At 44.3% G+C, this 13,266-nt stretch overlaps 1 protein-coding gene across 1 annotated transcript in view; it reads right to left on the bottom strand.

Annotated features, from left to right (window-relative positions):
* Nucleotides 1–13,266, bottom strand: part of AHCTF1 (AT-hook containing transcription factor 1) — a 2,707,103-nt gene that overhangs the window by 1,505,504 nt on the left and 1,188,333 nt on the right. Inside the window, exon 16 of the mRNA XM_044058692.1 lies at nucleotides 3,991–4,131. Coding sequence (XP_043914627.1) covers nucleotides 3,991–4,131 — 141 coding nt within the window. The remainder of the gene's footprint in view (nucleotides 1–3,990; nucleotides 4,132–13,266) is intronic.

Raw genomic sequence — 13,266 nt, 5'->3', positions numbered from 1 at the left:
GATATTTATGAGCCTCAGGCACCCTGTAATACCTATCCGGTTTAACAGGAGCAGGAGGCAAAGAATCAGGATTAAGTGAAGCCTCTGCAAACACATCTTCCACAACATCCAGAACAGGTGGTAGAGCCAAAGGCCTATGCTGGGGTAAAAGCAAAAATTCCCTAAGCCTTTTCCTGGAATCAGAGAAGTCCTGACCTTCCCACTTAAAATGTTCCTCATGGAATGAAGAGTCTCTGAAAAGAAAAATCCTCTGGAGGAGAAGCAGAAGGAGTCGAATCATCTGCATCAGAATCAGAATAAGGAGAGTACTCCTGCAAGTCTTCAGACGAAGACTCTGAAACATCTGAAGCCTGCTCAAAACTCCCCAACTCTGGTTCCACCCTAGGCCTCTTATCAGGAGGGGGCAAAGAACCTCTAATCAAAGTAATTAAATCTTCTGCCATTTTAAGCAAGTGCTTCTTGGGCACAGATCCTGTTGAACTAGGAGCGACACCAACAGAAGCTAAACCTGGCCTGCCTCTGGGAGAAGCCTTGGAAACAGAAGGAGAGGGCCTAACCACCCTAGGAAGGGAGGGGAGTACAGTAACCTGAGAAGCCCCTTCAGCCTGACCTGTCTCCTGAGAGGCCACATCCTGCAATATCAAAGTCTCCCCCTGGGACTCCAGAGAAGCCTCCGCGAACCACCGTTCCACTGGCTCTAAAGAACCGCGTCCGGGTGGGGACGACTCTTCTTGCCTGGGTTTAGCTGCTTTGTCTTTGCGCTTCTTGAGCGGCGCGGGGCATCCGACGGCATATTATAAGACCAACCTGGCACAATCTAACCTTGCTAATAGTGCGCTTATTGAACATAGCACAAAAGCGACACCCAACAACGTCGTGCTCAGGCCCCAAACAAGGAATACACAAAGTATGATAATCCCTATGGTATCTGCTTCCCACAAGAAATACAGTTATTCACTTTTTCTGACATCCGTAAACCACTGAGGCAAGAAAAACTAAAATATTCCCAACGGGTACTTAGCCAACTTTGACTCGGTCTGAAACTCCGAATTAAAAATTTCAGAGCACGGCACTGCGCTGCTTCTGCATCGGACCATGCGGCAAAAAAGACTGAGGATATGACGTCGGTCATGCGCATTTGTACCCTGACGTCCTGATGTCAGTCTTAAGCGCCTTGACCGACGTCAGCCTAATACTTTGATATTCGGGCCGACAGAGGACAGCGGACTACCCAAGTGTAAGGACTGCAGCAATGTGAGATGAAGAACATGTCCAAAATGGGTCTCCAGACAGTTCCTTTCCTTGGTACCAGAAATAGCCTGGAATAAAAACCTTGACCTTGTTCGTGAGTAGGTACAGCTTGAATAGCTTTCATGTCTATGAGCTTTGAAATTTGTAGTTGTGCCTCTGCCCTTTGATTGTGTGGCAGGTTTGGCATGCCTCTCATTTTTGGGAGAGTGTGAAAATGAAATCTGTAGCCTCTGTTTATAACGTCCAGGATCCATTTGTCTGTTGTGACAATATGCCAATTTCTTGTAAATAATGCCAGCTTTCCTCCCAAGGGTGCTGCCAGCTGATACTTCCTTGGCATGGAAAGGAGGAAGTCATTGGGTTTGTTTCCAGTATTGTTATGTACTGTCTTCGCCACCTCTTGGTGCTGGAGTTTGCCATTGCCTGCCTCTATATGATCCTTGTGATTGCCCTCTGCCCCTTGTGCGCCTGTTATCTACCTCTTTGGGGCTTGTCCGTGGCTGGAAAGGACCAGTTTTTAGAAGGCCAATTTCTGCTAAAACGTGGTGGTTGAACCTGTAGAAAAGCTTTGACTGTTTGCATAGATTTGGCTTTTTCTTCCATTTTCCGTAGTATCTCCTCAGCATTAGTACCAAATAGCACACCCTTTTGTAAAGGAGCATCTAGTAGTTTAGCTTTCACATGATCAGGCAAGATTTGTTCCCTAAGCCATGCATGTCTACGAATGACTGATCCTGTAACAGCAGCTCTACTTGAGGCCTCTAGGGCGTCATAGCCACATTGTAAGGTGCGTTTACCCACTTGTTCTGCACTAGGCATCATATCCTGCAACTCCTTCAAATCTGGTTGTTCAGGTTGAGACATTTTATTTCTTAATTGTGATAACAGAAACTGCTGATATTTAAGCACATGAAACTGACAATTTAAGGCCCTCATGGCTAGGGTGGCCGAGGTATATACCTTTTTTCCCCACCTTTCTAAGGATCTTGACTCTCTTTCGGAAGGTAGTGGATTCTTAGCAGTAGAGGCCTTCATTCCCTTGGGGCCTTGAGAAATGGTTTCAGGGTCAGCATTATGGCTTTTGTAAAGAAATTGGTGAGAGTTAGGAACTCTGTAGTACCTATCAGGCTTGACTGGGGCAGGAGGCAGGGAATCCGGATTAAGGCAAGCCTCCGAATAAACATCAAGTACATCCAAGACAGGAGGTATCGCCAGAGGTCTGTGTTGAGGTAACAAAATAAATTCCCTCAGTCTGTTCTTGGAATCAGAAAAGTCTTGGCCTTCCCAATGGAAGTGTTCCCTCAAGGTGTGCAAGGTTTCCCCAAAAGAAAAATCCTCAGGAGGAGATACAGAAGGAATGGACTGCTCTGCATCAGAATCTTCAAAAGGGGAGTAAGAGTGTTCCTCTACATCAGAATGTTCTGAAAAAATGGAGCCCTGATCAGAAGAGGGAGAATCTTCCTCCACTCTGGGTCTCTTGTCTGGAGGGGGTTGGGAACCCCTGATAAGAGTAATTAAATCTTCAGCCATTTTAAGCATCTGCTTTTTAGGCATGGGGCCTGGGGATGGGCCCCGTGCAACAGGCCTCTTGGGATGCCTGGCTGATTTGGACTTAGTAAAGGCCTTAATGGAAAAGGAAGATGAGGGTCTAAAGACACCATGGGTGGAAGTGGACCTGTCCACATTAGGAGGCTCAACGCTCACAGTGGCTTCGGTGGTTGTAGTCTGGGTATGGGCCGAGGGTACCTGTGGTCTCGGTTACAGAAGACACTGCCAAAGAAGTGTCGTCGGTAGTCAGGGACTGCATAGGCGTCTCACTGAGAACCGGACCACGTGTAGCCAGTTTTGGCATGGTGTCGGTGGGGACCGCGGACCTCGCATGTCGGTCCTTGTCCTTGCGTTTTTTGGACAAAACGGTAGTCGGAGTCTCCGACGACATTTTATAATCAAAGGCTATACCAAAAAAGTGTTGGTCGAACTCCGCCCGACGCTTAATAGTGCGTTTATTGAAAGTAGCGCAAAAGCGACAGCCTGAGACGTCGTGGTCTGGGCCTAAACAAGGTATGCAGAGGGAATGGAAATCCTTATGCGGTATTTGCTTCCCACAAGAAATACAATTGTTAACTTTTTCTGACATCGGTCTGAGGCAAGAAAAGTTTCCCCAACGGGGTACTTAGCTTTAATGAAGACTTCGGTTTCCAATTTTTCGTAAATTCAGGAGCTGGCCGACCGGCACTTGCGAACTGCTTCTGCTTCGGGCACCGTGCGGCAAAAAAGACTGAAGAAAATGGTGTCGGCTGTGTCTTGTATACCCCTGCCTCACTGACGTCAGGAAAGAGAGCGACAGCAACCGACGCCAGACCTAGACATTGGAATTCGGCCGACTGAGGGACCGCCTGACAGCAGAGAACCCATCTGTGATTACTGCAGCTGTATGCATGATGAACATCACTGCAACACTGAAATGAAGGACATCAGAAAGTATTCTTACTAAATTCTTCAGACAACAAATGCTGTTACTGTTGACTACTGCTTAAGGAAGAGTTAAGCAATGTTTACCTCTAGTAGAAATAAACTAAAAGCTTACAACAAAAGAGGAGGAAACATAGTTAAAAATACTAAATTTGTTAAAAAGGAGGCTGCAGACTGCACTTGCGTTTCTTTTATGGGCATGCCTTAAGTTTACACAAGGATAGCAATTGTAAAATACTCTGCCAAGTAAAGGGAAAGACTACGCACCTTTCTCCGTCACATCATGTGCTTCAGTAAGAAAACAGCTGAAAATAGTGCTCAAATTGCAAAGTAGTAACTGGCAACGTTGCAAAGATTGGAATGTCTGTATGTCAATGAAATTACAAGAGCCATCAAAAAGTGGAGTACCTAGATTAAAATATAATGGGGAAACATTGTCAGTTTAACATTTTTTCCTTCTGCTTCATTTACACTCAAACATACGATGCACATTAACATTCTACAATAAAGTTGTCAAGACTACCCAATGGATCTGAAACACTGCAGGCATTTCTCAAACAAAAATAATGTGGTTAGGTAATAACAGTGAGAGACTTAAGCCACTGCCAATGATGTAGAAGGACAAAACCAGGACTATTTTATGCTCAACTCCTGAGAGACTTGATTGGCTACAAACATCAGCATTACTGAAGCTAACTGAAACTTGCAGTAGTGTATTTTAGTATTCTAAGTACAAACTTGCAGTTTTAAAAGTACTGTATTTTCATTTTTTTCTGTTTCCTAATTGTGTGTTTCTGAACAGTCTGCTTGCTACAAGAGGGGGCGGTGTTAGCACTTCTTTGTTATCTGATATTTAATAGCCTAGAGGAATTCCTCTGTACTTTAAGTGCTAGTCACAAATTGTTGGTGGCTCTGGAATTGCCCGCCCCTCCTGTAAGTCTGTATTAGAACACTCCTCCTGGGTCCATCTCATTTGCTCACTTAACCGAGTACAGTGAGATCATATTCTGAGTCGAGTGTTCACTCTACTTAATACAGACAGAATATTTGAGAAGGCCAGCCCACTTAGGTTATTCCTTCCTCTCTTCTTGCACTTAAAAAAAAAAAAAAAAGAAAAAGAAATTTTTTGCACTTTATTCATTTGCTTTTACTTTATTTGTGTTTCCTCCTACTTTATTTTGCTTTTCTTAAAAATACTCAATTTTATTTATTCTGTTACATTTATTACTGCTTGGTCGTGGCCTGATTAAATTGCAACAGTTATTCTAAGACTTTTGGTTTAAGCACTTGGGCTTCATAAAGGCGGTTTTACATCAAGAAAGGTGTGTGGTCTGCACTGTTGTGGCAGGACAGGTAACTTGCATCCTTTTAAGCTGGGAATTGCTGATTGAAGGCCCAGTGTCTGCTACACTAAAAGTGTATTAGTTCTGGCTTAAGCACTTGGGCTTCAGGCCAGTTATTCTACATTAAGAAGGTTTGTGGTCTGCACTCTTGTGGGAAGAGAGGCTGGATTCTGCCCTTCTGAGCTGGGAATTTCTGGCCACAGGCTTATTGTGCCTGCTTATTTGAACTGTTTCTTTCTGAAATTGGTGTGGCTTGTTGCTGAAGCATAGACCAGATTCAGGCCTGCTAAATCTAGCTTTGTTTGTATAACTTGAGCACTGATCCAAGCCATCTTTTTTGGAGAAGGTTCCCCAAGTAAGCAGGGGTGTGCAGTTAGAACTTGAAGATGGCTGGAACAGGGGTCAGTTTTGAGCTTTTTTTCTGGTTAATTGGGTAACTTGTTTAAATCAGTTTGTTCATTTTCTACTGTTTTATTTATATATATATATATATATATATATATATATATATATATATATATATATAATTCCACTTTATTCATCTGCTTTTACTTTATTTGTGTTTCTTCCTACTTTATTACTAGGGGCACTGACTACAACTCTGATCTGCGATATACAACAATAAGTATCCTTTTCTGTGCATTTAAAGTGTTTCAGTGTATCTGCTTTACTTTCTAAAAAAAATAAATAAATATATATATATATATATATATATATCTATATATATATATATATATATATATATATATATATATATATATATCTACACACACACACTTCCTTCCCGCCTTTCTAAGCTAGTATAGTCCACTTTTCAGGTTAGTGCTGAACTCAGGGCTGTGTTACAAATCTCTGTTTGCCCATACTTTAATTGTATAGAATGAAGTTCTCTGTTCATCTATGAGAGACGGGAGCTTTGAGCAGCCTATCTGTCCCTGGAGAAATGGTTCAGCCCAGAAATTAGTAGTTTATTGGCCATTTTGGGCTAATTTCTATCTCTTTCATTTCCCTGCTATAAATACCGTATTTGCCCGGTTTTGCGTGCTGGTTAGCTGGTGTAAAAAGTACAGTTGTGTACCTACCATAAATGTAGATGTTCGAGTGTATTCACTGTTGCAGTCATTACACTTGGGGTTATCCTGCTGGCAGGCTACCCGCAGTCGGCCCAAGTTCAAAGTCTAGGTCTGGCATCGGTTGCTGTCGCCTCTTCCCTGACGTCAGTGCGCCAGGGGTACAAAAGACGCAACAGATGCCATTTTCTTCAGTTTTTCTTGCCCCAGATGTCAGGTGCCCCCAGATAGGAGGGATGAAAAAATAAAAATATGCCAATAAGCATGCATGTACTAATATAAACATTTCCTTCATCTACAAGCAAATACACCACATAGGTTGTATAGAGTTGAGAAGTACAGAAAAGTCCCAGCAATGAGAAAGGGGGATGGTGGGTGGGTAACCTGGACTGCAACAGTGAATACACTCGAACATCTACATTTATGGTAGGTACACAACTGTACTATGTTCATCGTGTTTCACTGTTGCAGTCATTACACTTGGGTTGAATCCCAAAGCTGAGGTTGGGTGGCTGGGACTAAATAGGATTAGGAGAGGCTACCAGGCCCTGCAGAACTGCAGTGGCAAAGCCTGCTCTGGATTTAGAGTAGAGATGTAAGTGGTATTGCTTGGTGAAAGTGTGCACTGAACTCCAGGTTACAGCTTCTAAAATGTCTTTGGTTGGTACTCCTCTGAGAAAGGCTGCTGTAGTGGCTGCTGCTCTGGTAGAATGTGGCCTAATGCCCTTAGGCACTGGTTTGCCATGTTGTGCATAACAGAAGCGACTGCAGTGTCCTATCCATTTTGAAATTGTCTGCTTTGAGATGGGCTTTCCTTGTGATCCTGCAGCATAGGCTACAAACAGTTGCTCAGTTTTTCTGAAAGCTTTTGTTTTGTCCAAGTAGAATCGTAGCTGTCTGTGTATGTCCAAAGCGTGCAGAAGTCTCTCCCCTTTATTCTGGGGATTTGGATAGAACGTTGGTAGATGAATGGTTTGGTTAAGAGCCACATTGGAAACCACCTTTGGCATGAATGTTGGGTTTGTCCTAAGAGAGACCCTGTCCTGGTGAAAAATGATGAAAGGTTCCACTGCCATTAATGCCTGTAACTCTGAGACTCTTCTTGCTGATGTTATTGCTAGGAGCAGAGCAGTTTTCCATGATAACAATTTTATATCAGCTGTGCTGGCTGGTTCAAAAGGAGGCAGTGTGAGCTTTTCTAAAACAAAACTGAGATCCCAAGTAGGAATTGGTGATCTCCTTGTGGGTCTTATGTTTTTTGCTCCTCTGAGGTACTGCCTTAGTAGTGGATGTGAAAAAATAGGAGATTCCGTATTGTAATGAGCTGAAATGGCAGAGGCATGGCTCTTGATAGAGAAGGATAAGCCTTTGTCCAGCATCTCAGTTGGGTATTGTAAAATCTGAGGTATATTTGGAACAAGTGGTTCGAGCCCTTGTGCCTGGTTCCAAGCACGGAATCTTTTCCATTTTTCTGCATAAGATTTCCTAGTGCTGGGCCTCCTGGCTTCTAAAATGACATCCATAACAGCTTTAGAGAGTGTTGCGGTCTGAGTGGCTACATTATCTGTCATGCTGCCACATTTAAGGTTCTGAGTTGACTGTGCAGAATGATTGTTTTGTTGAGTCAGAAGATGAGGAATTTGAGGTTAAGGCCAGGCTGGGCCTTGAGACAAGCTCTTTAGGATTGGGTACCAGTGCTGGCGTGGCCAGTCTGGGGCAATCAGGATCATTTTTGGCCTCTCTTGTGTGACTTTTAGGAGCACCTTGGGAAGAAGAGGCAGTGGAGGGAAGGCATAAACTGTCAGGGTTTTCCAGCTGAATGATAGAGCATCCACTTTCCATGCGTGTGAGTCAAGTTCTTGTGCAGAATTTCTGTAGTTGGCAATTGTGCAGGGAGGCAAAAAGATCTATGTCTGGGCGTCCCCATTTCTTTATAATGCTGAACACCTGTGGATTTAGTTTCCATTCGTGAGGATCCATGAGATTTCTGCTTAGCTCGTCTGCCAGTGTATTTTTCGTTCCTGGCAGGAATTGTGCCTGCAGATGTACTTGATAGGTCAGTGCTGTGTTCCACAAAGTCATGGCTAGCCTGCAGAGGGGGTAGGAATGTATGCCCCCTTGCTTGTTTATGTACCACATAACTGTGGTATTTTCTGTCTTTATTAGTAGCTGTCCTGGATGTAGTAGGTCCTTGAAAGCTGTCAGGGCATTCTGTACAGCTAGCATCTCTTTTTGATTGATGTGAAGATGCATCTGTTCCTTGGGCCACGTGCCCTGAATACATTTTCCTGCCATATGTGTCCCCCAAGCATAATCCGATGCATCCATTGTTATTGTCTGCCTGGCTGTGGGTAAGGTGAAAGGCTGCCCCTTGTTGTGGTGACAGGCCTGGGACCACCATTGAAACTCCTCCTGTTGTAGCCAGGGAATTAAAGTTATTATTGTTTCCAGGCTGTGGCAATGTTGAGTCCAAACACTTTTTAGATACCATTGTAGTTTCCTCATAAGCAGTCTTGCATATGGAATTAGTAGAATGGAGGACGCCATGAAGCCCAAAGGCCTGCAGAATTTTTCTTGCAGGGAGCTGGGTCTTTGTTGCCACCATTTGAAAGTAATGAGTCAGTTGCCTTTGCTTGTCTGGAGTGAGATAAGCCATCTGGGCAGTTGTGTTTAAGCTTGCACCCAGGAATATTCTCTCTTGTGAGGGCACTAGTTTTGATTTCTTTTTGTTTACTGTGTACCCTAAGCAAATTAGTAGTCTTTTTACAAATGCCAGATGCTTTAGAAGAATGTCCTTACTCTCTGCTTGAATAAGGCAGTCATCCAAGTAGGGATATATTTGAATTCCCCTTTGCCTGCAAAATGCAATTACTGGTGCCAGGCATTTTGTGAAGACCCTGGGTGCAGTACATAAGCCAAAGGGTAGTGCAGAGAATTGGTAATGCATTGAGCCAGCTATGAATCTGTGGTATCTTCTGCAAGATTGTCTGATTGGGACATGCAGGTAGGTATGCCTCCTTGAGGTCCAAAGTAACTAGTCAAGCCTTCTTGCCCAGCATAGGTAGAAGTTGCTGCAGTGTTAACATCTTGAATTTTGGAACATTAAGGAAAGTATTTAGGATTGACAAGTCCAGTATTGGTCTCCAGGCTTTGTCCTTTCTGGGTACTAGGAAAAGTCTTGAGTAAAATCCTTGTCCTTGTTCTTGCTGTGGTACTGTTTGAATAGCTCCCATGTCCATGAGAACAGCAATTTGTTTTTGTGCCTCTGCCCATTGGTTTTGTGGCAGATCTGGCATACCTTTTGATTTTGGAAGGGTGTGAAAGTGGAACCTGTAACCCTGAGAAATAATATTCAGTACCCATTTGTCCTGGGTGATTATGTGCCAATTTTGTGAGAAAAGTGCTAGCTTTCCCCCTAAGGGTGCTGCCAAAAGGTAAGTGCTCGGCATTTGTAGAGGGAAGTCATTGGGACCGTTTCCTATAAGGTTGTGACTTGTCTTCTCCTCCTTTGGGGGCTGAAGCACCCCATTGTTTAGGTCTGTAGGAGCCTTGGGGCCGAGATCTGCCTCTTGGGCATCTGTATCTGCCTCTTTGTGGCCTGTCTGACACTGGAAAGGACCAATTTTTTGAGGGCCAGTTTCTGCTAAACCTAGCCGGTTGAACCTGCAAGAAATCCTTTACTGTCTGCATTGATTTTGCTTTATCCTCCATTTTCTTTAACACCTCTTCTGCCTTAACACCAAACAAAGTATCATGCTGTAGTGGAGCATCCAATAATTTTACTTCAACATGTTCAGGTAAACTTTCAACCAAGCATGCCTTCGAATGACAGAGCCTGTAAATGCGGCTCTACAAGAAGCCTCTAATGAATCAAAACCACATTGCAGAGTATGCTTTCCCACTTGTTCAGCTGCATGCAATAAATCCTGCATTTCCTTACTGTCAGGACTTTCTGAGTTTGTAAGCATTTTCTGTTTTAACAAAGACATGAGGTACTGCTGATATTTAAGCATGTGAAACTGGCAGTTTAAAGCCCTTACAGCTAAAGTAGCATAAGTCTAAACTTTTTTCCCCCATCTATCCAGAGCTCTGGAATCCCTATCAGAGGGGACAGGGTTTTTAGCAGTGGAAGCCTTAACCCCTTTGGGACCCTGAGAAATTGTTTCTGGGTCCGCAGCAGGGTTTTTGTAAAGAAATTTATGAGAGTCAGGGACCCTGTAGTACCTGTCTGGCTTGACTGGTGCAGGGGCTAAAGAATCAGGAGACAGACTGGATTCAAGGAAAACATCATCAACAATATCAAGCACAGGGGGGAATAGCCAGGGGCCTCTGCTGAGGCAATAAAAGAAAGTCTCTGAGCCTTTTCTTGGATTCTGAGTAATCCTGGCTCTCCCAATGGAAATGCTCCCTCATGGTGTGCAGTGTTTCCCCAAAAGAATAATCCTCAGGCGGAGAGGCTGAAGGTATAGATTCTTCTGCAACAGAGTCCTCATAGGGAGGGAGAGAATATCCCTGATCTGAAGAGGAATCAGAGGAAATAGAAACCTGGTCAGAGGAATCATAGTCAATGTCTTGCCTAGGCCTTTTATCAGGAGGGGGATGGGAACCCCTGATCAAAGTAATTAGGTCTTCGGCCATTTTAAGCATCTGTTTCTTTGGCATGGCTGACTGTTCAGGAGAATGTTGTACTTGTTTCCTTGTCTTTAATGGTGTTTTTGACTTTGCCTTGGCTGCTGCAGTGGACTTTATAGTAAGCTGTGAAGGTCTGAAAACAACCTCAGAAGCCAATGCCTGCTCAGCGGCTCCAGACCCATCTGAGGGAATAGTTTCCGCAGGCCCAATACTTTGAGTTTCCACAGGCCTAGGTGTCTCCACGTGGGTGTCAGATACGGCCTGTGGCTCTGAGGTAGCGGGTGTCAGGGGCTGCGAAGGCGCCTCACTGAGAACCGGCGACTGGCCTAGAAGAGGCTTAGTCGTCGGTTTTGGACCTCGGATGCCTGTCCTTTTCTTTGTCTTTGCGTTTTTTATGAATTCCGGTCATCGGTTGTTCCGACAGCATTATATAGTTAAACCTTCAGCCAAAGTAATGCAAAGCAAAATCAGACAGACACTTAATAGTGCGGTTGTTGAATCTAGCACAAAACCGACAACTAGTAACATCGTGGTCAGGGCCTAGGCAAGGAATACAGTAAGAGTGAAAGTCCTTATGAGGTATTTGCTTCCCACAAGAAATACAATCAACTTTTACTGACATCGGTCTGGAGCAAGAAAAAGTTTCCCTAACGGGGTACTTAGCTTTATTGAAAACTTCGGTTCTGAAAATCGATTTCGAAAATCTCAGGAGTCGGCCGACAGGCACTTGCGAATTGCTTTTGCTTTGGGCACCGCGCGGCAAGAAAGACTGAAGAAAATGGAGTCGGTTGCATCTTTTATACCCCTGGCGCACTGACGTCAGGGAAGAGGTGACAGCAACTGACGCTGGACCTAGACTTTGGAACTCGGGCCGACTGTGGGTAGCCTGCCAGCAGGATAACCCCAAGTGTAATGACTGCAACAGTGAAACACGATGAACATCTATTTCCGGCTCCACAAAGTTTCCTCTTCAATTTTTCCCTTGGAACTAGACAAACTTTCAACTTAAGCACTCAAGCCATTCATTTCTCAGCCCGGCACTTGCTCAAAACTTATAGCATGCACTTATAAACCCTAGCACTAGACCCTCCTGTACTGTACAGAAGGACAAGGCTCTCTATTCGACCTTAGCAGCCATCCAGTAAAACAGTTCACTGCACCTATCCAGGCATGTCCAAAGGGCAGTTTCAGGTGTACTCTCCAGTCCAACTGGTGAATCTGGGCATTTTGAGGCAATTTTACAACTGCCTCATGTACACAGACAACCCCTTCCTCCTACCACCAAACATTAATACATGCGACAGATGCAATTATACAGACAAACTGGAGGCTAAGCTCTCCCAACCCAAGACTGGATCAGACAGTCAAGACGAGAAGGGAAATACTTGCATCACATCACCAGTCTCACATAGATCCATTAAAGCAGCACTGGCAAAAAATACACACAAATACATGAAAACATACTCGGAGGCTCTAAATAAAAATCTGCAAAAGCAACAGAGACCTCAAAAGCAAACATCCAAGCAACCTCCAGCCTCCAACACAAACCAAAACACATACTTCACAAAACCAGTGTGCCATGCAATCACAGCCCTTAAGGCAAAATAACATACCCAGCATACTAGTAATAGGTGACTCTATAGTCAGGCACACTGACGTCCCACTAACTATGTTGAATAAGGAGAAGATTACTGTTAGCTGCCTGTCGGGTGCCAGGATCCGCCACATAACACAAGCACTCAGGTCACTCCAGAAAGTACAGTTTTGTACCTACCAGAAATGTAGATGCCCGATAGGTATGCATCTGCAATCATCACATATGGGTTGTCCTGCCTCAGGCAGCCCTTCGGTCGGCCAGATTCCTAAGTCTGGGTCTGGCCTCGGCTGATGTCGCACTTTCCCCGACGTCAGAGCGTCTGGGGTATAAAAGCATCAGCCGACGCCGTTTTTCTTGCCCAAGATGCCAGGTGCCCTCTAAGGAAGGCTAAAATTTGGAGATATGCATTGCAAAAACAAATCCAAACATGCACAGTACTATAAAAACAAATACACCATAATAGATCCCCCCAGCTAGCTATAAGAGGGGTAAGTACCCAAGAAGTATACCACAGAGGGGAAGGAGGGAAGGTAAACCTGACTGCAGATGCACACCTATCGGACATCTACATTTATGGTAGGTACAAAACTGTACTATGTCCTTCAAGGATGCATCTGCAGTCATCACATATGGGTAGAATACCATAGCCAATCTGGGGGTGGAGGTACTAAGTAAAGGATGGTGTAGCTAAGATACCCTGCAGGACTGCCGTAGCAAAGCCTGCTCTGGATCTGGAGTAAAAAGGTAAATTGTAATGCTTGGCAAATGTATGCAATGAGCTCCATGTAGCAGCCTCTAAAATGTCCTTGGTAGCCACCCCTCTAAGGAAGGCTGTGGTGGTGGCTGTGGCTCTCGTGGAATGAGGTCTAATGTCAGCTGGCACAGTTTTTCCATGAAAGGA

Source organism: Protopterus annectens, chromosome 1.part2 (assembly GCF_019279795.1).
Source record: "Protopterus annectens isolate FY-2018-M chromosome 1.part2, PAN1.0, whole genome shotgun sequence".
NCBI classification, from domain to species: domain Eukaryota; kingdom Metazoa; phylum Chordata; order Ceratodontiformes; family Protopteridae; genus Protopterus; species Protopterus annectens.
Note: the sequence above shows the minus strand (reverse complement) of the source record. Positions and strands in the feature narration are given on the sequence as shown.